The sequence below is a fragment of the Hypomesus transpacificus genome, chromosome 26, assembly GCF_021917145.1.
Source record: "Hypomesus transpacificus isolate Combined female chromosome 26, fHypTra1, whole genome shotgun sequence".
Taxonomy (NCBI): domain Eukaryota; kingdom Metazoa; phylum Chordata; class Actinopteri; order Osmeriformes; family Osmeridae; genus Hypomesus; species Hypomesus transpacificus.
In genome coordinates this window covers 267,171-293,845 of record NC_061085.1, presented here as the reverse complement: position 1 = coordinate 293,845, position 26,675 = coordinate 267,171, and the positions used below count along the sequence as shown (strand labels likewise).

General features: G+C 42.5%; 1 protein-coding gene across 1 annotated transcript; it reads right to left on the bottom strand.

The window, feature by feature from the left end:
* Positions 1–4,475: 4,475 nt before the first annotated feature.
* On the bottom strand, positions 4,476–26,240 carry cep19 (centrosomal protein 19). Its single transcript, XM_047049930.1, has 2 exons — positions 26,011–26,240; positions 4,476–5,135 (listed from the first exon to the last, which is right to left on the bottom strand). The coding sequence occupies exons 1-2, from the start codon at positions 26,138–26,140 to the stop codon at positions 4,789–4,791; spliced, it is 477 nt and encodes a 158-aa protein (XP_046905886.1). The 5' UTR covers positions 26,141–26,240; the 3' UTR covers positions 4,476–4,788.
* Positions 26,241–26,675: the final 435 nt, after the last annotated feature.

Genomic DNA, 26,675 nt, shown 5'->3' with positions numbered 1-26,675 from the left:
TACCATTTATTAATACAACATTATCACAGCTTAACTATTTATCCAAAACAGTATGCCAGGCTCTGATAACTCTGAAATAAAAATTAAAACCAAATAAAAATTAAACTCCAAATTAAAATACATTGTAAATATTTTCTCTTTTGAATTTTTTACCAAAATGCATCTAATACCTTTATCAAAACTCTTAAAAACTCTAGATTTGACTATTTTGACTTAAAATGTTTGCCCATATACTTTCAAAGTATATACATAGTTTCCTTTTCAAAATATCAATGTTTAAACCAATCATCTCTTCACATCCGGAAAACATTCTCTCGTTTCATTTCATAACCTTCCATGATCCACTCTAAACCAATCTTTTATGTAACCATCTAATCACTTCCTCAATCTTTCACATTTCCTCAAACCAAAATAAAATAATGTTGACTTTAAAAAATAAATAATACTTTACACTATCTATATTTACACATTTACATTTATGCATTTAGCAGACGCTTTTATCTAAAGCGACTTCCAAGAGAGAACTTTACAAAAGAGCATAAGTCACTGATCGTAACAACAAGGTAGTCCCAAACATTGCAAGCAGCCAAAACATGAAGCATACATTGTGAAAAAACTAAACAAGTGCCAAAGGGAAGACCCATAAGAGCATGAAGTTATACAAGTTACAAATTAAAACAAAATGAACCACAAAAAGTGCAGGACTGTACCTTTAGAAGAACAATCAACAGTAAAATATTTCGCAGCGAGTACAAGACCTAACTTTGTTATAACTAACCTACAAGAGCAACAAGTCACTCAATAAGAGTCATTGTGATCCTGGAGGAAATTAAGATCAGGTCCAGCCAAGCATTCCTAGGTGCCGTTGTACTCCCGGAACAAGTGTGTCTTGAGCCTTTTCTTGAAGGTGGGGAGACAGTCAGTATCCCTGATGGAGGTGGGGAGCTGGTTCCACCATTGGGGGGTCAGGCAGGTGAAGAGCTTGTGTTGGGACCGGGCGGTCTTGAGCGGTGGGACCGCCAGGCGGTTGTCTGAAGAAGACCGTAGGTGACGGGTGGGGGTGCAAGGTTGCAGGAGAGACTTGATGTAGTCGGGTGCAGTCCCGTTCACTGCTCGGAAGGTCAGTACCAGGGTCTTGAATCTGATACAGGCGTTGATGGGTAGCCAGTGGAGAGAGATGAGGAGCGGGGCAACATATCATAATTTTGTTTTATGAAATCCATGTTTAGAAAGGTTAAAACTGCTCCTAGACCTACGTCCCTCATGTCAGTATTACGCTCTGTAATCATGTCAGCCAAACAATACCCTTAAGACAAAAATAAAATATAATCAAAATGCTCCCTTTGTCTTTTTCAAACCCGCAATTTAACAATGTAACCTGTAAGACACAAAACCTTACTCCTTAACTTCTCAAAAGTCTTATCAAAGCATGTAATATAGAATACTCCTTTGCCCTCAGCATGCGTAATGCACGGATCTCGAATTGACATTTGCGGACCCATAGATCCCTAATGAAAATATTTAATTTTCATGTTTTTTTGTTACTATATGGTTGAATGTAATACTCTTCTCACTTTCTCAATTACTCTTAGTTTTTACTCAATGATTCAACTCAAAAGACAATAGCCTATCTATCAGCGCACGTGTCAAACTAGAATCAAACAAATCGCGCTTTAATTTCTGCATTTTTACTGAATACCATCACACATCACAGATTCTCCGCAGTTCTAGTCGGAAAGGCTTCAAAAAACCTCCCTGTTTGGCTAGGAATTATAACAAATGTTGATCACGCTTTTGTTAACCACCAAACTTGGAATTCATCTAAACAAACACATCTCTCAGCATTAATACTCACATAATTATGCAGAACTATACCCTCTGGGATCACCTTTGTAAGATCTCAAGTAACAGCACTTTACCCCCCACCTTTCTCCATCTCTCCTCGGATTTCTTTAACTTCTTGGTCAAAGAAAAAACACACACCACACTCCTCTCTATTTTTATTCAACACAATCTGACTCCACACAAATATTACTCGTTCAGGGACTCTAACCCTGGGAGAGGACTCTAAACTCCCCTGACAAAGACAGTGTTCAGGGACTCTAACCCTGGGAGAGGACTCTAACCCCCCCTGACAAAGACAGTGTCAAGGGACTCTAACCCTGGGAGAGGACTCTAACCTCCCCTGACAAAGTTCAGGGACTCTAACCCTGGGAGTCGACTCTAACCTCCCCTGACAAAGACAAAGTTCAGGGACTCTAACCCCCGGAGAGGACTCTAACCTCCCCTAACAAAGACAAAGTTCAGGGACTCTAATCCCGGGAGAGGACTCTAACCTCCCCTGACAAAGACAAAGTTCAGGGACTCTGTTAGTTTGACTAGGTACGATGAAACATAATAATCGTCAAAATTTGGTTCTCAGTTCAAATAGCAGTACTTTGAATTAACAGTGTCGGCTTACCTTTTTTTATGTTGACGCGCGCCTGACGATTACGTCTGTCACCTCGTACCGGTGTATGGGTCTCTCCCGAACTGTTGGTCGGGCCGGAACCCTCTGGACTCCCTCTTTTCAGCGTCGGGGTCACCAGTTGAAGGATTTAAATGTATTATGTCTATTCCAATATGCAATGATGGTATTCAATGACACAAATATGTGTTCTAGAAAGAGTGGTCTGGAGTCGCAGAGGTCCGATAATATCAGCTTTAATGCAGCAGTTGGAAATCAACAAGTACAGAGCTCTGGGGTTGTCTATGTTTCCCTACCCGCAACAGAGTTTGGGCTGGTTCACAAAGTCCAACTAACTGTCTGTCCCTGCCCCAGCATATATTATACAGCGCAGTAAAACAAACAACACAAGAAGAGGGTTGAGTTTGTTCTCCTGTGCAGTAGGGAGTTGTTCTTGCCTACGCATCCCACCTGCTCGGGTGCTGTCTCAGCCCAGTTTCAAGGTTGCTTCTGAAAGGGAGAGATAACGACACAAAATACAGCCTGTTTCCCACACCCTGTGTGAGACACAATGTTTAGGCCTGAGCACACTTCAAGGTTCATAAGACATCAATTTAATAAGCACAATACATAACTTTAATACATGCTTCCTTTATAAAGTCGTACGAGCATTGTTCCCGTTATTCACTAGTGCACAATGCCCGTGATGCATTCGGTGATTAAGATGTCACAAATAATAATAACTGGAATTATGGATAGTGCCGTGCCCGTAATGCAGCTGGTGATGACAGTTCATGAATTGTACTGTAATATATTATAAATTCTTTAAAAGACAAGTTACTTTACATCTGTGTTCAATATCTTCAATTTAAAGTAAAAACTTTCCAGTTACGAAGCGTTTGTTCTTAGGATTAACGCCAGCTGCAGCAAACACTTACCCCAGCCCCGGTTTGGCTGTTCGTGACGGTCAGCTATGACCGTCGAGCCTCGGTTTTTGCAGATTTCTGTGAAACTTGCTAAAATAAAAACGATCTAGCTAGATTGTGTACAATTTAAGCTCAATGTACATACTTCGTTTGGCCAATTTGGTCGATTGTGGGAAAAAAGTCAAACCGTTTTTAGTTATGGAGAGCCATCGCGCTAGCTCGATTATGAGAAATGTAGCTAGAATTCACACCTCAAACAAGTTAACCTAGACGCAAAACTGTATGTCCAATCCAAAAAATAAGGATATTTTCCTAGACCCAAGACTCTGCCGAAACCATTGATATCCTTTAAGTGTCTGTGCGGTCAGAAATACAACTCTTTTGGCAGGTTCCAATTCGTTACCCAATTCTGCTTTCATGGTGCGTGTCTGTTTGGTTGCCACAGTGATGGCGCAGCTGTGATCGCTAACGAGCTGGGCAGAGAGAATAACACATTTTGAGAATAACAACTCAAACAAGTTAACCTAGACGCAAAACTATACGTCCAATCCAAAAATGAGGATATTTTCCGAGACCCAAGACTCTGCCGAAACCAGAGATGTCCTTTATATGTCTGTGCGATATTTGCAGAAATACGACTCTACCGGCAGTTTTAAAATCGTCTTCCTTTCGGCCTTCTCTGACGAATTTTACCCACCTTTCCATTGAAGTTAATGAGAGAATTTAAAAGGCTGCTCTTGCTTCAAGGCTCAAAGCTGAGAATCTGTAAATGTGAGCTCTTTAGTAGTTACATTGGCTGAAAGAGGACAAGTGTTCCTACATTTTAAGGTATAACTTGTTTCTGTAAGTTAAACTATATGAACGTCAGAGGAATTTGTTGGACAATTTAGTTGAATATCAGAAAAAGAGCAGCAAGCAGTGTACCACTCTGCTGGCTGCTCAATCATAAAAATCAAGAAGGAGCAAAAACAGTTTTTTAAAACTGTCACAATTCGAAATTGGCTGAATATTTGAAAAGGCTGAATCATTTGGGAATAACTGAATGTCTTTTGTACATTTTAAAGGTTGAATGGTGTCTCTAGCTGAAAGTATGCTGAAGTAGTTAAGTTTGAAAGTGGAGGAAGCTTTTTAATGATTTCAAAGGATTTACCATTACTTTTAATGGGACAATAATTTGCACAAAAACATTAATGTCTTAAAAAGTATAAAAGTGAGAAATACCAAAGGTCATAGCCAACATCTCCTGAAGGAGCTGAACGTTTTGATACCAAAATTGTAGGAATCGGTGAAAGTATGCAGGACTAGTTAAAGGCCAAAAAACCTACGGAAGAACTAAGAAGTTTGAATAATTATAAAGAGAAACAGGAAAACAATAGTTTTACAGCATTCTCACAATTAACTTTTAAACATTGCCCTTCAAAACCCATCATTAGACTCTTCATCCCAGCTGCATACTTCTTGAGCAGCCTCAGTGAATTCCACTTCCAGGTCATAAACAAAGTTAAGGTCATCTTTATGCCTACGGTTTCGCTCGAATATTTTGTCCATTTCAGCCTTCTTGCGGTTCAGGTCCTTGTCGCTCAGCTTGTTGAGGTCTTCTTCAGGGTTTAGGCAAAGTGAATCAAGGCTTTGTTCTAAGCTGCAGCCTTGAATTTGATCTCGCAGAATTATGTGAAGCCTCTCCAGTTGCTCTAATGAGACATGCTCAAAGTATGCCTTGTGTCTGGTGTGGTTCTTTAGTCTCTCAGCAGCCTTGTAGCAGTCTGTGGAAGAGTTGAGTGATGTGACACGTTAATGAACTACTATCTTATCAAGAAACACGGATAGTTGCATTGTAGTTTTATGCTATATAGCCTCATGTTTGTCATAGGCCCATTCTCAATCTCCACCCTCACAGACTTCGAGGCTTAAGGGCTTAGGAGTGTCCCACTGTCAAATTGTCAAGTGCGGGAATAGAGATGAACAGAGATGCAGACAGACTGAACAGTGGTCAAGGCTTGGCTACAGTGAATTTGCTTCCTTGTGTATGATTCCAGCAGACTAAATAGTCCAAGCCTATCTACATAGACTGTAGTCTACTAGCCTCCTTTCTACTATTATAGTCTACTACTCTCCTTTCTACTACTTTCTACTAAGGACGGTAGGCTGCTCTTATGTGTTCATTGCCATCCTTAAGAGTTGCTAAAGTGTTTTTCTACATATATTTTAAGAATGCCAATAAAATCTATCTAGATAAACTATACGCTGGACCTGCTGAACCTATACCTCTTATATACTGGTCAGGGAAGCATTACTTCTGTCTCTGAAGACCCTTGGGGGTGATGGGATAAATAATGGCCGGGTTTCCCAGATTCGTTAAGAAGCTCTTAACGCTAAGATTATCTTAAGAACATTCTAAGGCCGCTCTGGAACGCTCTTAGAACGCTTAGCGTTAAGAGCTTCTTAACGAGTCTGGGAAACCCGGCCAATGTCATTCGATTTGGATGTGATTCTTATAATAGGCATATTCATTTTTCAACCCAGCGAGTGTTAGCATGAGCGAAGTAGGCCAACTTATGGTTTTCAGGTGGTGGCTACATCATATTGAACGTCAAACTATGAAAAATAAACCGTTGTTGGCAGAGTTTGCATTCGACGTTTTCACATTTTTTAGGTACTTTGTAAATGTACTGTAAATGAAATGCTGCCATACCACAGATTTGTTTGCCATTTTGCCTAATAACACAGACAAAGTAGGCTATGGCAGAGTTTGTAGTTCGGCAGCCAATTGTGCTCGTGCCGTGTGCTAAAAACTAACAAATTGAAAAGATTAACGAAAGGGAAAACAATAACACCTTTTATTTTAAACATATATTTTTTGAGTTTCTTTATTTGTCTTAAATAATATAATCTACTATTTCTGTATAACATTTCTTTAATTCAGCAATGGTGACACAAGCGGGAATCAGATCTCACACTGCCATACGGCAGCTTGACTAAAAAAATCTTCGACCAAGAGCATATCGACCAGAAAATCGACTAGTCGACTGAGTGGGGATCGCCCTAGTGCTTTGCACACAGAAATGTACTCGATGGAACTGTCTTTTGAGATTCTGTTTCCGCCTGTTTGAAATTATTTATTATTATTAATTATGTATTATGTGTTGCATAATTATTATAATTATGCAACACATATTAATTTAACTCGACTTTTAGCCTGACACAGAGCAGGCTGGTTCAGAAGTATAAATTGCCTTGGTTACGTAGCTAGAACTAGAATAAGCCACCTTAATGGAACGGAACTCTTGCTGAAGTAAGCTTTTCCTTAATCGACGTTGATGGAACACCCCCCAGATCTTTGTCAGGTTTATAGCGTTATCATTTTCAAATGATATATAGTCAATCTGTTGAAAACAGTGTTGTGTAGACACAATACATTTATTTGTACGTTTTTATTTCAAGTCTCCACTGTCAATATTTCAGTGAGTGCTGTTGGCCGTGTTGCGTCTTTGCTCCGCAGCTTCACTCATTGTAAACCAACCAATCAGCGTGCAGCTCATCTATATGAGCATAACATAAAAGGGATAAAACCTCTTGTTTCATTCCAGGGTTATTTCACAGGGTGCATTAGGGCGCATAGAACAACACCCAGGACATTTTCAGGAGGGATGGAGATTTAAACTGATTTCACTATTCCAATAGTATCCAAAATTATTTTTCGAATATCCGGATAATCTATTTTTGTTAATGTGGTTCCCTTATGTAATTAGCCTGAGGTGACGCAAAGCATACAGTAAACACATGAACCACCACACATTCTGGCAATTATTGGGACTGTTAAGATATTAGATTAAATAAGGATTGAATAAAGAAAACAAATGAAAGATCAATTTATTAACATGACGAAAAGACAATGAACTTGAAAAAACGCTGCGTCTTGCTCTTAATTTGGCGGAAAAGCGATTAGCCTATTATTATGTGAAATAAAAAGTAGGCTACATTGGACTAAATTAAACACATTGGGTAGGCTATCCTCGATAAAAACGAAAGACACACATGGAGAAATATTGCATATTAACTTGGATATTAACTTGGAACCGGAATCCTATAGGATACGGTGCGCCACCACACAATGGAAACATAAACAGACGATTACGCTAGCTCTACATTAGCCTGGCTCTGCCCTCCTATGTACATCCGCTCAATTTGGATTTTGCTTCTGTACTAGGTCTGGGAGCTCGGCTCTGAAGTCAGTTTCCAGAAACAATTTTTTTGTAGGTCCAATCAGCGAACAGAGGGAGTGGCTGAGAACGATGACGTTAATGTCGTCCACTTGTTTGAGTAGTTTAGTAATGGCGGCGGAGAAAGATGCGAGCGAAACTATTCTGCGGTTGTGGCAATGCTGCAGAATATAGGTTAAAGCCGGAGCAAGAACATTCCTTGCTGAGGTTTGTTGGTGGCCATGATGTTGTGGCCCTTCTCCCCACGGGGTTCGGGAAAAGTTAGATTTTCCAGCTACGGCAGCTAGCTCCGTTACAGTAGTGGTGAAGGAGTTGGCTAAGGGGAACGCTTGCGATTGGTTATGGCAAATCAGAGTGGCTCTGGGCGGATCCAATAGTTTTAAACTTCAACAGAGGACCCGCCTTCAAGGAAGTTAACGTTTGTCAATCGAGAGATCCCAGACCCTCTGTACAAATGAAATGTACGAGGGTCTGGTTAGGACCAGGCTAGCTCTACATGGCTACTGGTAAGAATATAAATAAGCCACAACTGTATTAGCCATACGCATTTTTATTCAGGAAAATGAAAATGTAAACATGCTCAGGGGAGAGGCGAGTACGGAGTCGATTTACGAGCAGGCCGGCGTAGAAAAGACGGCAGGAACTGAGGTTGCTGCTAGGTACTGCTTAGCCAGGACACTATGCTTCTTGTAGCTCCAAATGAAATGAAAGGAGACTCGCAGCAGAACGCAGGCGTAGCCTACCTTTTTTGATGGTTTTCATCATTTCTAACGTCAAAACTATTAGAATTCACAACACAACGGTTTTTCATTTTTTAATTTTTTTTAATTAAACTACGCTCATAAGTATTCGAAAAAAGTGTTCGAATACTAACTTACTTTAGGATATCCGGATATTTGATTAACCACGCCCATCCCTAATTTTCAGCCCAATTAATGTTACATACCCTATTCGGAGACCTTGAGGAACAGTGTGAAATACCCAATAAAATCAGTAAATGACCCCTTTAAGAAACTTGACTTCAATCGAAGGATTGCCTCACTTTTCCATTTGAAGCTCTTCATGCCCTTGCGCTGACTGAGACATGGATCCGCCCAGAGAACACTGCAACTCCAGCTGCTCTCTCCGTCAACCACTCCTTCACTCACTCACCCCGCTCAACCGGGCGGGGTGGTGGGACAGGTTTGCTTCTTTCCCCACATATTAAATACACATCCACACCACTCTCTGTTACTGCCAAATCATTTGAACACCATTATGTGATGCTAACTAATCCTATCAAAGCATGCTTAATTGTTCTTTATCGCCCACCAGGACCGCTAGCCGACTTTGTGGAGGAGCTGGACATGCTCCTCAGCGTCCTCCCGGATAATGGAACCCCCCTGATAGTCCTTGAGGACTTCAACATCCACCTCCAAGGAATGCAGGCTGTCGACTTCTTGTCTCTCCTGACCTCCTTCGACCTGACGCTGCTGAGCACACCGGCGACCCACAAGGCAGGCAAACAGCTAGACCTCGTCCTGACACGTAACTGTATCACTGACTTAACCTATGTAACCCCACTGCACATCTCTGATCACTACTTTATCCAATTCTCTGTCTCTCTCCCTCCAACCCCTCCCCTCGTAACTTTCCGGCGCAACCTCCGCTCCCTATCCTCCTCCCATTTCTCCTCTATTGTAACATCCTCCCTCCCATTGACGAGTTCTCGTCCTACCCCACTAACACTGCCACCGACACCTTGCTAACCACTTTAACTGCATCACTTGACTCTCTCTGTCCCCTATCTACCAGGCCTGCACGATCTTCTCCCCCCTGCCCGTGGCTTACGGATGTTATTCGTGAAGAACGGTCCACCCTTGGAGCAGCTGAGAGAAGATGGCGCAAGTCCAAAGACGGTCTGGACCTTGATAAGTATCACTCCCTCCTTAAATCCTTGTCTTCTCACAACTGTTGCCAAAACCCTCTACTTTCTTAACAAAATTAACTCTGCTTCAAACCCCCACAAACTTTTCTCTACCTTCTCCACCCTTCTTAACCCACCTCCCCCACCCCCTCCCTCCACCCTGACAGCAGACGACTTCTCCTCCTTCTTTGAGAAAAAAGTCGCCGACATTAGCAGTCGGTTCCCTAAACCCACCTTTCCTACCCCCTCACCCTCCATTACTGACCCAACTAAATGTCTAAACTCCTTCTCTCCCCTGTCCGAGGCAGAGCTCTCTGACCTCATTCTCTCTCATCGCCCCACCTCCTGTCCCCTTGATCCTGTCCCCTCCCCTCTCTTTCAAACCATCTCCCCCTCTATCATAACTTTTCTGCTCCATGTTCTAAACTCCTCTCTTACCTATGGCACCTTCCCCTCTGCCTTCAAACAGGCCAGAGTTACCCCTTTACTCAAAAAACCCTCCCTTAACCCTGCCGTCCTCCAGAACTACAGACCGGTATTATTGTTACCCTTCTTCTCTAAAACAATTGAACGTGCTGTATCTAACCAACTGTCTAACTTCCTTTCTCAGAACAACCTGCTCGACCCCAACCAATCGGGCTTCAAGACCGGCCACTCCACAGAGACTGCCCTCCTTTCAGTCACCACTGCCCTCCAGTCTGCCAGAGCGGCTTCCAGGTCATCCGTCATCATTCTGCTGGACCTTTCTGCGGCGTTTGATACGGTTAACCACCAGATCCTGCTCTCCAGACTTTCTGAGATGGGCATCACTGGCACTGCACTCCAGTGGATCTCATCCTACCTGTCGGGAAGATCCTACCAGGTCTCCTGGGGAGGCAAACTGTCAGGCCCTCGCCAGCTCTCCACTGGTGTCCCACAGGGCTCCGTCCTTGGTCCCCTCCTCTTCTCTCTGTACACCACCTCACTTGGACCAATCATCACCTCCCATGGCTTCTCCTACCACTGCTACGCTGACGACACGCAGCTGTACCTGTCGTTCCCTCCGACCGATCCGGGGATCTCAGCTAGGATTGAGGCCTGCCTCGCAGACATCTCCGCCTGGATGACTGAGCACCACCTCCAGCTGAACCTTGCCAAAACGGAACTTCTCATCATCCCGGCCAAACCCTCCATCTCCCACAACCTCTCAATCACCCTGGGATCTGCGACGGTGACCCCCTCATCCTCTGCCAGGAACCTTGGGGTTACCATGGATGACGAGCTCTCCCTCACGGCCCACATTGCTGCGGTCTCCCGGTCGTGTAGATTCACCCTCTACAACATCCAGAAGATCAGGAGATACCTGTCTGAGCACTCCACCCAGCTGCTTGTCCAAGCAATGGTCCTCTCCAAGTTGGACTACTGCAACTCGCTGCTCGCCGGTCTCCCAGCATGCGCAACCCGCCCTCTTCAGAGGATTCAGAACGCAGCGGCCCGCCTGGTCTACAATCTACCCAGACGCTCCCACGTTACCCCGCTCCTCATCTCCCTCCACTGGCTACCCATAACGGCCCGCATCAGATTCAAGACCCTGGTACTGACCTTCCGAGCAGTGAACGGGACTGCGCCCGACTACATCAAGTCTCGCCTTACACCCCCACCCGCCACCTACGGTCTTCTTCAGACAACCACCTGGTGGTCCCACCTCTCAAGACCGCCCGGTCCCAGCACAAGCTCTTCTCCTGCCTGGCACCCCAGTGGTGGAATCAACTCCCCACCTCCATCAGAGACACGGACTGTCTCTCCACCTTCAAGAGAAGGCTCAAGACGCCCTTGTTCCGGGAGTACAATGGTACTTAGGAATGGTTTGCTGAACCCAACGCTAGTTTCCTCAAGGATCACAATGACTCTTGCTTAGACTGTTGCTCTTGTTGGTTAGTGGTAGCTGATTTAAACTGTTGTATTCTATTTTAGTTAATCCTATTTTTATTGCTTTCCTACAGGTACACCTGCACTTAGAGATTAATGTTGTGTAATTTTAACTTGTTTAACTACATGCTCTTATGGTTTCTTCCCTTTAGCACTATTTTTTTGGTTGTTCACAATATGTACTTCTTGTTTTTGACTACCCGCAATGCTGTGGGGCTATCTTGTTGTTATTATCAGTGACCTATGCACTTTGTAAAGTTCTCTCTTGGAAGTCGCTTTGGATAAAAGCGTCTGCTAAATGAATAAATGTAATGTAAATGTAAATGAAGCAGTAAATCCAAAGGTATGGGTAATGTCTTGAATGGTCTGGCTTCACTTCAGGTGTCACTAAATGGTAATACCGGCAAGGCATAATGGTGAGGCCAGATAGTTATAGCTAGCTGCCTTCTTATCGACTAGCTATCCTCATGTACATGGTACTATCTGTCCATGTATTGTTGTTCTGTTTTGTCTTGTTGTTCTATTTGTAATGCTATAGCCTGCATGGAGAATACCAAATCCAATTCCCAGTATCGGTATACAGGGTTTTTCTTGCATAAAGAACATTTTGGCGTGCGCCAAAGCCGTTTTCCAGAGCACCAATGACAAATCCAGAGCGCTAAAGGCAAAAAAAAGTCTGCGATGAAGGAAAAAAAAAAAACTGTTCATCGCACGTGCAATGCATGTCAGCGAATATGTATGTTTCAAGTAGGCTACAGCCAAACCCTCGTTCTGTTTTGATCAATAGGAATCGAGTTGATAAGCGTGTCTTCTTGTCTGATCAATACGCAATTGTGAGGTGCGCGAATGGACAGAGTGGCCACTAAACTGTCGTTCCGCTGTGAGGGCCAGCCCGACGTGCACGAATACACCTGTACAAATGCAAATGAAATTTCCACTCAAAATGCTGACAAAAGTTTGATTTACGATTTCCAAAGCACCTTCCATTGGTATTCTTAATCTAGAATGATAATATATAGTGCAGTGTTTCTTCTAAGGCAAAATTTCTGCCGCCACGGTATCAGAAATCAGTCTGTACAAAATTTTTGACCGTCTATCAGCAGTGATTGTTAGAGTGCATGTCAGAGAATTGGACGGACACGCGCTGCACACCGCAGTTGAGATTGCGTGTGTGCGTCCCTGAAAACTGTAAGCCGTATAACTTATGTTGTCAGTTTAAGCCTGTTATTGTTTAAGTCTATAGTTCTTGCAAATGTAAATCAAGTAGTGGCAGTGATTGTCTGCTTTGCAGACGTAGTGATGGCAGTGATTGTCATCTTTGTTAGGCCTAGCGAGGGTTGCTAGTTTTATTAGCTAACATTACCTGGCACTAATCACCCCCATACTACCTGTACATCTTGCACACGAACACAGTGCTCGATAAGTCTCAAACTATTTACGACTGTGATCAATGTCAATGTTCTGTAGAGCACTTATCTGCCCACGTATATGGAGTTAGATTAGTTTCATAATTCAAACAAACAAACGCAACACGATTCAAATAAATTTAACACGATCCAAACAAACGTAACACGATTCATACAAACATAACACAATTCAAACAAACAAACGTAACACGATTCAAACAAACGTAACACGATTCACAAATGTATTTCGTGATTCACAATTGTAACGCGATTCACAAATAAATGACCCTATTACATTCGTTTGCAACCTGACAAACACAAGTTACAAATCCCTGCATTCGTTGGTGTGAATCCTTGCATTCGTTCGTGTGGATTTTTGGAACTTTCCTGACGCGCTTTGATCCACAAATGCATTTTTTCTAAAAGATATCCTCAGCAGCCTATCAGATCGTCTCTTCCAATTTTAGCCAATCACATTAACGTGTCTATGTGGACTTCAACAACCTGCCATAATGACGGACATCGTCTCCTTCAGATCATGAGCAATGTCGTCTGGTAGCATGTAGGTGAAATATTGCTTGTTAATCTTATTAAACCGATGATCATACCTGATTAAATATTGTTGAGAATGGCAGGATTCATGTTTAGTCATTTTCCGTGTTTCCTAGGCTAACGCAGAGCCCGTCTACCCATATTAGACATTCTCCGGTGATTGGCTAAAATTGGAAGAGACGATCTGATAGGCTGCTGAGGATATCTTTTAGAAAAAATGCATTTGTGGATCAAAGCGCGTCAGGAAAGTTCCAAAAATCCACACGAACGAATGCAAGGATTCACACCAACGAATGCAGGGATTTGTAACTTGTGTTTGTCAGGTTGCAAACGAATGTAATAGGGTCATTTATTTGTGAATCGCGTTACAATTGTGAATCACGAAATACATTTGTGAATCGTGTTACGTTTGTTTGAATCGTGTTACGTTTGTTTGTTTGAATCGTGTTATGTTTGTATGAATCGTGTTACGTTTGTTTGGATCGTGTTAAGTTTGTTTGAATCGTGTTGCGTTTGTTTGTTTGAATTATGAAACTAATCTAACTCCATACACGTACCTCTACAAAATCTTCAATGTGTGCCAAAATGCTATCCGCTAACAAGCCATGCTGATCAATTTGATCTACTAAGACCAGCATGCCATCTCTAACACTACTTATGTCTTCCATCATCTCTCGAATCTAGGTGTCCCCATCTGCCTTCGATCTTGTGCATCTGCTTTGGTCTAAAGAAAACCAACGCCCTCTCGCTTACGTGTTGGATTGGAAATAAATACAGCACAGAAATAAATGTGGTTTTCGGAAATATATGTGGCGTTAGGAAATAAATTAAAAAAAAAACATAAATGTGTCATTAAGAAATAAAAGTCCCATGAAATACATAAACGTCGTCTTTAAAAAACATAATTTTGAAATAAATAAATAATCCTGACAAATGGATTCAGTTATATAAATATGATGCTATATTTATATATGTATTGCCATCTTTTTTTAATTTCAGGGTTTATTTCATAACCATATTGATTTATTTGTTCATGATGGCAGCCGCGGTAGCTAGGTGCGCTCTGTTTTGTCTTGTTTTGTCTGTTAATTCAGTGTTCTGCCAAGATTTCCGGGGTTTTCTAACAAGAGAAGCACTTCTTAACATCCGGACTACAACTCCTGTGGATTTATTTCCCACTTTTCTGCTTGCAGCAGCAGATTTAGTGGGAATTATAGTCAAAGCCACCCTCGGCTTTGTACTAGCAGCGAAGCATCGCAGGAGAGGTAAATGGGCCGGTGCTTTGGTGCGACTTCGTCGGAGCGGAGTGCAGCGTTACCGGGAATATTTCTCTCCAACGTTCGTTCGCTGAGCAACAACTTGGACGAACTTCAGCTACTGGTATGGAAAAACAGACTTTCGTTCATCTTCCGTTTTGTGCTTTACAGAGACATGGCTGAGTGAACTGATCCCAGACTCTGCGCTACAGCTAGCAGGTTTTAAACTGCTGAGAGCGGATCGTGACTCCCTGCTTTCTGGCAAAACAAAAGGCGGTGGTATTTGTTTTTTTATTAACAGTGGCTGGTGTGAAGATGTGACAGTGATTCTGCAGCACTGTTATCCTGATCTGGAAACATTTCTTATTAACTGTAAACCTTTTTACTTGCCACGTGAGTTTGCTTCATTCATACTGGTCGGCATCTACATGCCCCCTCAGGCTAGCGCCAACGAGGTTCAACGTGTGCTCACCAGATATTGAGTGTGGAGCATGAAAATCCAGATTCCTTGGTCATTGTGCTAGGCGACTTTAACAAAGGCAATCTCACTCAAGAACTCCCCAAATACAGACATCTCATCAAATGCCCTACCAGAGAAGAGAACACATTGAATCACTGCTACTCTACTATCAGTAAAGCATACCATGCGGTTCCCCGAGCAGCACTGGGTCACTCAGACCACGCCATGGTCCACCTGATTCCTGCATACAGGCAGAAGCTTAAGTGCTGTAAGCCTGCTGTGAGGACATCAAAACAGTGGACCAGTGAGGCTACGGAGGAACTGCGGGCGTGCTTGGACTGTACTGACTGGGACATGTTCATGACTGCTACCAATAGTCTGGATGAGCTCACGGAGGCTGTGACATCATACATCAGCTTCAGTGAGGACTGCTGTATACCAACACGCACCAGGGTGAACTACAATAACGACAAACCCTGGTTTACAGCTAAACTCAGAAGGCTGAGGCTGGACAAAGAGGCCGCATTTAGGAGTGGGGACAGGGACAGATTCAAGGAGTCGAAGAAAAGGTTTAGCAAGGTGGTGAGAGAGGCTAAACAACTGTACTCAGAGAGACTAGAACATAAATTCTCTGCTAACGACTCTGCTTCTGTCTGGAGAGGCCTCAGGCAGATCACCAACTTCAAGCCCAGAGCCCCCCACTCCACTAACGACTCACGCCTGGCCAACGACCTGAATGAGTTCTACTGTAGATTTGAAAGACAATTGGACAGTCCTGAACAACCCCTTTCCACCCGTGAGGCCTCCCCCCTCCCCCCCTCTATAGTGACGACCCTCTCCATTCAGGAGAGAGAAGTGAACAAACTGTTCAAGAGACAGAACCCCGCAAAGCAGCTGGGCTGGATTCTGTCTCTCCAGCCACCCTCAAGAACTGCGCTGACCAGCTGTCTCCGGTGTTTACCTACATCTTCAACACCTCCCTGGAGACATGCCATGTGCCAGCCTGTCTCAAGTCCTCCACCATCATCCCTGTGCCCAAAAAGCCCAGGCCAACTGGACATAATGACTACCGACTCGTCGCCCTGACCTCTGTGGTAATGAAGTCTTTTGAGCGACTGGTGCTGGCACACCTTAAATCCATCACAGACCCTCTACTGGACCCTTTGCAGATTGCCTAAAGAGCCAACAGGTCTGTGGACGATGCAGTTAATATGGCCCTCCACTTCACCCTACAGCACCTGGACTCCCCAGCATCCTACGCCAGGATCATGTTTGTGGATTTCAGCTCTGCCTTTAATACCATCATCCCCGCTCTGCTTCAGGACAAACTCTCCCAGCTGAACGTGCCTGATTCCACCTGCAGGTGGATCACAGACTTCCTGTCTGACAGACCCCCATCACCCTGTGTGACTCCCCAGTCAACACTGTGGAGTCCTTCCGCGTCCTGGGCACTATCCTCTCCCAGGACCTCAAGTGGGAACTGAACATCAGCTCCCTCACCAAGAAAGCACAACAGAGGATGTACTTCCTGCGGCAGCTGAATAAATTCAACCTGCCAAAGACAATGATGGTGCACTTCTACACAGCCATCATTGAGTCCATCCTCACCTCCTTCATCCCCATCTGGTACGCTACTGCCACTGCCAAGGACAAGAGCAGGCTGCAGCGTATCATCCGCACTGCGGAGAAGGTGATTGGCTGCAAACTGCCTTCCCTCGAGGACCTGCACACCTCGAGGACCCTGAGACGAGCGAAGAAGATTGTGGCGGACTCCTCCCACCCTGGACACTCCCTGTTTCAGTCACTCCCCTCCGGCAGAAGGCTGCAGTCCATCAGGACCAAAACCTCACGCCACACAAACGGTTTCTTCCCTTCCGCTGCTGGCCTCCTCAACAAGGCCAAGAGCTCACACTGACTTTAATGACTTCATGTCTTAAAACTATTTATATTTTGCACTACATTCAATTCCTGTAATATTTGTATTTTATATTGTAAATTGGCAACTTATATTTTATGCCCACATATATTTTATTTTATTGTATATTTTATTTTATTGTATATTTTATTTTAATTGTATTCTACTTAGTATTGCTAGTTTATGTATCCTTAGTATAGTTAGACCACATATTTAAATTTAAGATTCCTATATGTTTATTGTGTGCACCTTCCTGCCAAAGCAAATTCCTTGTCTGTGCAAACTTTCATGGTGAATAAATCTCTTTCTGATTCTGACTCTAATTATGTAATTATCTATTTATTTACCTATTTATTTATTTAATTTAAAGTAAATCAGCATCTGAATTAAAATGTGACCAAAAATGGGCGGTGAACTGAATGAATACATACATCAATTTAAATCTAAGAAATGTAAGGAATACATTTTTGAGTGAAGAAATTTAAAAAAGATCAAAGATAATTGTTACACTTTAACACTAATTTACACTATATTTATTTATTTCTGCATTTATTCATTAATTCCTGTATTTCTTAATCTCAATATGTTAATTAGATGTGTCAATCAGAAATAGGTAGGCAGTATTTGACACACCATTGGCTGATATTTTTTAACGCGTTTTATTCTATTATGTTAGCATAACATCCATCCTTGCTGTCATGGACGACATACATGTAAATAGAGCAATTGCTAGAGACTTTGCCAGGATGGCCGACCATATTTCACCATATACGATATTTGGATAAACAAACATGTTATTAAGATTTTACTATGTTAGTTGTGGGCTATAGCCTATCACTTAACACCCAACTTCACTACGCTGACAGTTAAACCATGTGTTTACCTCTATAAAAACTATATCCGATCAATTCTCAAAATGTAAAAAATCCTGATTGTTGATTGCGTTGATTATCAAGCCAACATATTTGTCCGTTGTTTCTAAACAGTGTGTTTAAGAGCGAGATAGACGATCTGTCATAGCCTCCAATCAAGCAGAAGAGAAATTTGGTTAATCATCAAAGATGAGAACTAGCTTAGTCCTACATGGAGTTGTATGCCCCACAGCACGTATTTTACAAAGACTACGACAACAAAAAGCCAAATGTTGCAACGTTATGTTGTGAATTGGATGCTGTTGCGACGGTTGTTGGAGCAACAAGTTGCTTAAATATAGCCTATGCCATGTTTAGGTACCATGTCAGCTTTACATGTAAAAAAGGAAAGCTCAGAGAAGGTGAAAGGCTTGGTGACCGGCGTGGAGAAATGTGCATCTAGTGTGAACAGCATTGCGCCATTCGTAGACGATTGTGGCGCTTCGTGACGCTTCGCAGCCAGTGTGTCCCAGGCGTTAGCTAGATTGAATCTATGGTTCTGGATCGATTGGAATGTCTGAACGTCAGTTTCCATGGCTACTGGGCTCCTCTCATTATCATATTGGGAACAATGAATGAATGAATTATTAAATAAATGAATAAATAAATGAATACACAAATAAATACATAAATAAATGTAAATTATAACTAACTATTGATCGACAATTCTGCATTAATTAATACATCTATTCATTTATTTCTGTCTAAATGCATGGATGTGGACATTTATTTATTCATTCATTCATTTGTAAATATGGCAGGTTTGGTCCTCCCAAGCCCCCACCCCTCGCCCCGCGGCTTGAAGCAACGGCCCCGGTGGATGTAGGTGGTATTGCATTTACAGTTAGGTTCCCTTGTCTTCCGGTCGTTTTTATTCTATTAACTCCAGTCAACATTTACAAAACTATCTCCCCCAATAATTTTTGTTCCATTCTCGAACCTGGCTCGTACTACTAGCTTTTTCATAGAATAATTTTTCCTAAGTTTGAAACCAATCCGAAATGGGTAAACTAGCACCCCATTTATTTGCCAACGTCAATAAAAGTTGCCTGCAAATGTGCTCGCGGATACTAACAGGGCACAAGCACAAAAGTTCACATTGGCCGATAGCCAATTTACATTGAGCTGAATGAGCCATAGACTTATATTTAATGAGCACAGGGAGAAATGGCTTGAGTTGCCTGCCTTGTTGTAGCAAGTTTAGCAAATGGTTGTCACACATACATGAAATGCTGTTAATATTAGGGATGGGCATAATTAATCGGCGATCGATTATCGATCATTATGAATTTCGTCGATGACATTATTTGTTCATCGATAAAACGAATGCGTGTTCTGTTGCGTAGTGTGAGTCTTGAAGGAATGCAATGGATTTCGCTATGTGGCAGCAATTAAACATTTTACCAAACAAAGCCAATGTTTGGAAAAAAACGCCACAGGCCTACTCAGTTACCGGCGAGTTTCCATGTATTTAAAAAGTAAACATGAAGAGGTCACGGCGAAGTGTAGCGTGAGACCATTTTGACTTAAAAATTACTTTTTTCACTGCCAACACTGCAAAGCTGAGTATAAATACAACTCCTCCACGACTCAAATGATGTACCACTTAAAGAACGTACATCCGACCCTGGTTAGTGGCGGTGCATCCTGCTCACACAGCACAGAGGAGCTGCGATGCACAACGAGCAGAGAAAAGCTCCGCTTCTAGGAGTTACAGACATGGTTGTTCTTCTTGTAATACCTTCAGATCTCAATGCGGAAACACGCTGTGTTTTTTCTATTTACACTGCATTTTAATATAGCCTATAAATAATGAATTTTAATATAATTTTTTTATCGATTAATCGAAAATCGATCATTAATTCTCCCGACGAACGATTAAGACATTTTAATTGAATGCCTTTCCCTAGTTAATATAGTTTATTCCCGTTATTTTAAAACAGATTTGATATTTCTTAAAAACGTTCATGACATGATGGCAAATATATTATGTTAAGCGCGAGCATTTTGTTGACGTGTATCTGGAGCAAAGACGAAGATTAATACTTTAACCGTTAACCACAATCGTAAATGAAATATATTTAATTAATATTAGTCTTGCCTTTGTGAAAGGCTTCTGAAGTGGTCCTTATCGATCAATAATAATAGGCTTTGAGTCGAGGAGTTCGGATTACAAAGGTCTGCTTTATTACAAAAGGTTCTCTGGGATTCACATTCGCTTAGAGCTTCTCAGCCTGAGAAGTTCCTAACCTCCATTTCCTCCAGGTCATTTATACAGTTCATACACGTCACACAAATAACTCTTGGCATCATCTCATCAATACGTGTTGGTCAATCTTAAACAGACCCTTGTCTGTTTGTTTACCGGTTGTCATGAGTCCATGGTCATCTCTATCTAGGGGAACAAACTCCATGTCACCCCGACCTTGCTTATCTGTGTGAAGCATACAGCTCCCTAACTGCCCTATTGGGAAAACACATTCTTGACACAGGAAGTTTGAGCTGGAACAGCCAAGTGCTTGTTCCATAACTGACTACGGGGCCTGAGCACAACAACATCGTGACTCATCTATATTATCTCGCGCACAGCCTAGTGCTTTCTACCCTGCTCTATGCCCTACTCTGGGCCTTGCCCTGATGTGACCCCAACATCCATATATCTCACTATAGGATGATTTCTTAGCCTACGACACCTTCAGAAGCTTTTGTTAAACACACCCATTATTCTTTTTTTGATTGTGTCATCAAGCCAGACTGCTTTTGTGGGACAATGAAGGTCCTCAGTGTTTCACCCCCACTTACATCTGATGGAAACGTCTTGTAGCCTATATGGTTCTGTGAATAAGCCCCTTTCAAAGGCAAATGTTCAATAAAGTATATTTTAGACACAGTTATCAAGCTTTTATTTATTACATTATTACCAAGTCTTGTTAGATCACGTTATATCCATTAATAGGCGTTTGGTTGTAGGATGAACATATAAAACACTGGCCACATTTCTACACTGATGATAAATTGAAGGCAGTGTGAATTTTGTGGCATTTCGTTTGAATATAAAGTTGACAGTAAGCTATGGTAAGTCTGCATAATGGAAGATTTCGGTTACCAAAATAACTAAGCTTTATTTGCCTGGCGAGAACAACGACGGAGCTGTTCATGTTAACAGTTTATTTCATCCGATACAATGCGTTGGAAATAATACTCATATCACGAAGAAAAAAAGCAAAATGTGATGAGTTCCATCTAGAATAGCCCTAATAATTAGCCCTATAGCCTATTTCTAAAAGACAAGTGGAAGGAATACTATACAGTGAGAGGATACATTTCCGTTAAGTTTGCATCATGTCTCTGATTCTTATCGGACTTTCTGCCCATAGATTCTGCCACTGCAATGCCTTAGCTCACACGCTCGTAACCATATAAATCTATGCTCGCGACTGGTTGTCGCAAAGTATGACGTGTACAGGTAGTTGCAAGCGTGCACGAGGTCTCGGACCTATGAAAAAAAAGAGCCACTAGGTGCGTTCGACATGACTCCAGGGTTTTTCCTACATAGAGAAAATGTTGGCGCGCGCCAAAGCCGTTATCCCGAGCGCCAAAGGCAAAAAAACCTGTGTTCATCACTCGTGCAATGCATGTCAGCGAATATGTTCTCAATAGTATGTTTCAAGTAGGCTACAGCCGAACCTTGTTCTGTTTCGATCAATAATAATCTATTTGATAAGCGTGTGTTCTTGTCTGATCAATACGCAACTGTGAGGTGCGCGAATGGACAGAGCGGCCACTAAACTGTCGTTCCGCTGCGAGGGCCAGCCCGACGTGCACGAATAGTACACCTGTAGCCTACAAATGCTAATTACATTTCCACTCAAAATGCTGACAAAAGTTTGATTTACGATTTCAAACGCAGCCTCCATTGGTATTCTTAACCTGGAATAACATATAGTTCAGTGTTTCCTCTACGGCTACATTTCTGCCGCCATGGTATTAGAAATCAGGCTGTACAAAAGTTTAGTCCGTATATCAGCAGTGAGTGCATGTCGGAGAATAGCACGGACTTCACACCGCAGTTGATATTGCGCGTGTGCCTCCTTGAGAACTGTAAGTCGCATAACTTATGTTGTCAGTTCTTAAGCCCTTTATTGTATGAGTCTATAGTTTTTGCAAATTAAAATGATTTTCGTTGTTTGTATTCTTCCCCTGCTAGCTAAATTGCACTTGTCTGTTGATTTGATAGCGATTGCTGCCCTTTCTCAGGTTTGTATTTTAGGTGCATTATTATGCTGAAGTAGTTTTAATTAATAAAAAGTGGGTATATTGTTTAGCCTGACGTTGTCATACTCATAATTCTAGTCAGAATATGAGTCTGAAAACTCTCCGTTGGGCTGTGACTACGGGGCGTGTTTCAACCGAACTCGTAAAACAAATGCCTCTTCGCTCAACTGGATAGACCTACAACCAATCAGAGCAACGTAATATGTTGTTTGTTGAAAACGAATTCAACCCAAGCTCTCTTTCGTGACGTTGTTGATTACGTTACTGTTGATCATCTGTCCATCATCGTATAAAGCCCGCCCTGGCAATTTAATTGGTCCGTCCCGATCCGTTCTGTAGTTGTCCCCAATACGAAACCCCCCAGACCCAACTTCCCGACCCAATTCTTTTGTGGGCGGGGAGAAGTTGGGCTGGCAGCCAGGCTATATATTGTTAATATTAGCTACAGAATGCTTAGCCTATCAAGATCAAATGAAGCAGGCAGTGTACATGCTTCAGAGTGGCCTACCTTAATCGATAGGCTAGGCTACTTACCATTTACAATAAGTTGTTACGTCAATTATTAATTGGCAGAATTTTGGCCATTTAGAACATACAACTTTATTGCTTTAGGGGAAATAGGACGAAAATATGTGTGTGTGTGTGTGTGTGGGGGGGGGGGGGGGTGCAAAACACTTGGGAATAAATACATTGATTAGAAAAAAGAAAAAAAAGAATAAATATATATATAAATATTTTGGGAGCACCGAAGACCCATTTTGACCCAGGAAAAACCCTGGACTCGACTTCATGCGGCGCTGCAGGCGGCTGCAGGCGGATGACTTGAAACAGTGAATTCTGGTTTGATTTTTTGTCCGACTTGAGACGGCGCCGAGGACACGTCACTGTGTCGTCGCCATCAAAGTACCGTGAGATCGATTTGAGAACTGCCGGCTGTGTAGCCGAGCGCATTTTCTCAAAAGCAACTGCACTGGTTCAAGTGACGACACAGCTATTTTATGATTGGACAGACTCACACACGACAACTTTGACACGTGTTTTGTAATATTCAAACACCTTCAGTTTCGCCAATGCTCAAATTCAGACCAAACAGTTGAATTGTATTAAAAAAGTATGGAAGAAAGGGTTTTACTTAGACTCTTTACTAACGGAAACACTAGGCCCTACATAAATAGAGTAAAGTAAGCAAACAGCGCTTAATCGGCCGTGACTGACGTCAACGCAGCAAACCACGAGAAGCTGAAATGTCCGACTTCATAGAGCCGTTTTCAACTCCTCCCCGACTTCAAGAGTCCACTCTCGCCGGTCGTTTCATGCAGCCGCAGTCCATGTCGAATGCACCTACTGTTTAAAGCCAGACCGGAAAACACGGAAGTGGAAATATGGCCGCGTCCAGTCTCGCGCTCTCGCTTGCCTCACTGCGCCACTGAGCACTTTTCATAGAAATGAATGGGGACGCCATCTTGGAAGACAAAAGTAGCTTACTCTAGTTATATTAACTAGGGATGGGCGAACGATGCCTCGTGAAGCTTTGGTGGTTTCTTCCGGATTGTGCCGGCCCAAAGAGCCGAACTATCGGCGCATTGAATATGAACAGCGTCATCTAGCAGCCGTTTAAACTGGCTGAATGAGGCGTAGTGGTTGTCTCCGACGGTAGACTACCCTACCTACGTTATTCAGTGTTTCCCACACATAGACTAATTTGTGGCGGTGCGCCACAGAATCAACACCGGCCGCCACACATTGCGTTTCGTAAACATTTTTTTTTATCGCTATTTAGGTAAAAACACGCAGCGTATTCGTTCAGCTGCATTTCCTTTCCCTGCTCTCCCTCCGTCTCTTTCACGCACGCGTCTTTCTCACATACACACACAGTCACTACGTCAGCACACGTTAGCAACGATGCATACGCCGTTCTAGTGAGACCGACAGCTACATCAGCGAGCCTTCAGCATTAGTGCCGTAGCTAAAGGTCTAGGAAAGTTGAGGCTACTTTTCGCTAGGTACCGACGGACATGTCTTAATCGAAGGTTCCCCTTCGTTGTTTTGGTGAGAAGTTTCAAGAGCTAGCTACTTACCCGGCGTCATGGAGCCGACCAGTTAAATAGTTATTTAGCACCCTGTATGCAGCGTCGCTACCTGCATATGCAGAAATTATTTGTTTGTTGTTGTTGATTGATTTTGTGAATTATTTCGACCCCCCCCCCCCGTCTGACATGAAACAACACCCCCCCCCCCCCCCCCCCCCCCCACATATAGCTTTCTAATCTGTGGGAAACACTGTTATTTAATATTTTAATTAAGGCTACATGTGTTCATTTTGATCTGATATTAGTGCTCACACATTCAAATGTTGTGATACATCTGTAGGCCATTAGAATTATGTCATTTTCTCACAGTAAAAGTTTAAAAATATCGTTCGAGGGTCCCTGCACTGGGGCGCGAACTCGGGATCCCAGATTCGCATCAACAATATGTTGACGTAGAACGCTTTAACCAACTACACCACCGAAAAATATGTTACTTTTTTAATGCGGGTGGACGGAGTTTATACAATATGGTCTTTATATCAATTAAACTAGATAACACTGATTTTTTCTTAACATTTGTGACATGTAGGTCTATTGTGAACTGGGGGGACTTTATTTTTACAAATTATTATTACTGTTGACAATGTTGACGAATCATCAACATCTGTTTTCTGGGCACTGTATAGACCTACCTAGTCCTAACATGTTACGTTCCATTTCAATAAAATAACACAACACAAGTGCACGGATTTATAATTATTACTATACGGATTTGGCTAAATAATAATGACTGATGGAAGAAACTCGAGCGATGCCTGGTGCTGCTTCTCTGACAATGTGAGATTTGTCTTTGACAAGAAGCGGTGGCTTCGTTCCTTCTATGGCTCTGGTTCAGAAGAGCGGCAAAACTTCGAACCAGTTCGTGACGTTTGAAGCATTGAACGCCATCTATGACGTGGTTTCGTAATTTGATACAAGCTCCAAAACACTTTTTCGAAACTGTGAGTATTGGTTTTGCAACACAAGCATCGATGCGTCAGTGCCATATGTCCCATCCCTAATGATAGGTGCGTTCAACATGGACTGCGGCTGCATGAACCAACCGGCGAGAGTGTCCGCTTGCATTGGCGAAACTGAAGGTGTCCGAATATTACAAAACACGCATCAAAGTTGTCGTGTGTGAGTCTGGCCAATCACAAAATAACTGTGTGGTCACTTGAACCTGTGCAGTTGCTCTTGAGAAAATGCGCTCGGCTACACAGCCGGCAGTTCTCGAATCGATCTCACGGTACTTTGATGGCGACGTGTCACACGTCACAGTGACGTGTCCTCGGCGCCGTCTCAAGTCGCACAAAAAGTCTAACCAGAATTCACTGTTTCAAATCAGCCGCCTTCAGCCGGCTGCAGCGCCGCATGAAGTCGGGTCATGTCGAATGTACACATTAACTCTATGGGTCCTCCTTACTCGCAAGGATGCTTGCAAGAACGTTCGGATAGATATACAGCCAGGCGTTATGGTCTTCCATAGTAACGCGCCGCAGACGCGTCAAGAGTGACTAGGGCAAATGTTTAGCCTACTTAAGCGAGGCTTTTTTGAGTAAACGCACATTTTGTTAGCGACGTTGATGGTACACCACCCAGAAAGCTTCGTTTCCCTATCACTAATCAAATCAGGAATTAATCACAACGATACCGCTAATACTATTTTTACAGCGCCAAATGTAATCGTAATATTCTGCCTTTAGCTAATACAGTAACGTGAATTGTACTTATAACTGAGCAAAGTATGAGTTTCCTACCTGATTTTTCTGAAAAATTCTTTAAAGGTATAATTCTTTTACGAATCTTGTTTGTGTGCTCAATTTCATATATCAAAATCATAGACGGCGGGTTGAATTGCACTCCGCATCGCCTGGCTAAAAAAGACATCTCAGATAAAAACAAATATAGGATCTGGTGTTTTGCATGTCGTTATGGCGCACCTCAAAGAGAGTATTTCCGGGTCATGTCTTGCCAAGTTTTTTTTCTTCAAAATAAAAGCCCATCTAATGAAGGTAAAATAACTGGACAACTCTCCAGCACTCCCAGACCCCCACCCCTCGGCTCAATAGTATGAACCTGCAGACCGGCAGAGAGCCCGGAGAGCCCGGAGAGCCCGTAGAGATGACGTTTTAGGACCGCAGTTTTAGGACCCTGACAGCGCCACCTAACGATGTCACTAAATCGCAACAATATATTTGAATGGTTTGCGAGAGGCAAGAAACAAGGAAAACTGGCATATGTGATGTTTGATGAGAAAATTATATAGAAAGGTATAATATTTGAAAATATGTTTGAATAATATCAAAAGGTATAATATTTGAAAATATGTTCGAATAACAAACATAGGTAAAATAAATTATAATCACATAAAATTAGAAACAAATGTAGCCTACATATTCCATAGGTGTCAAGATCCAGTGTA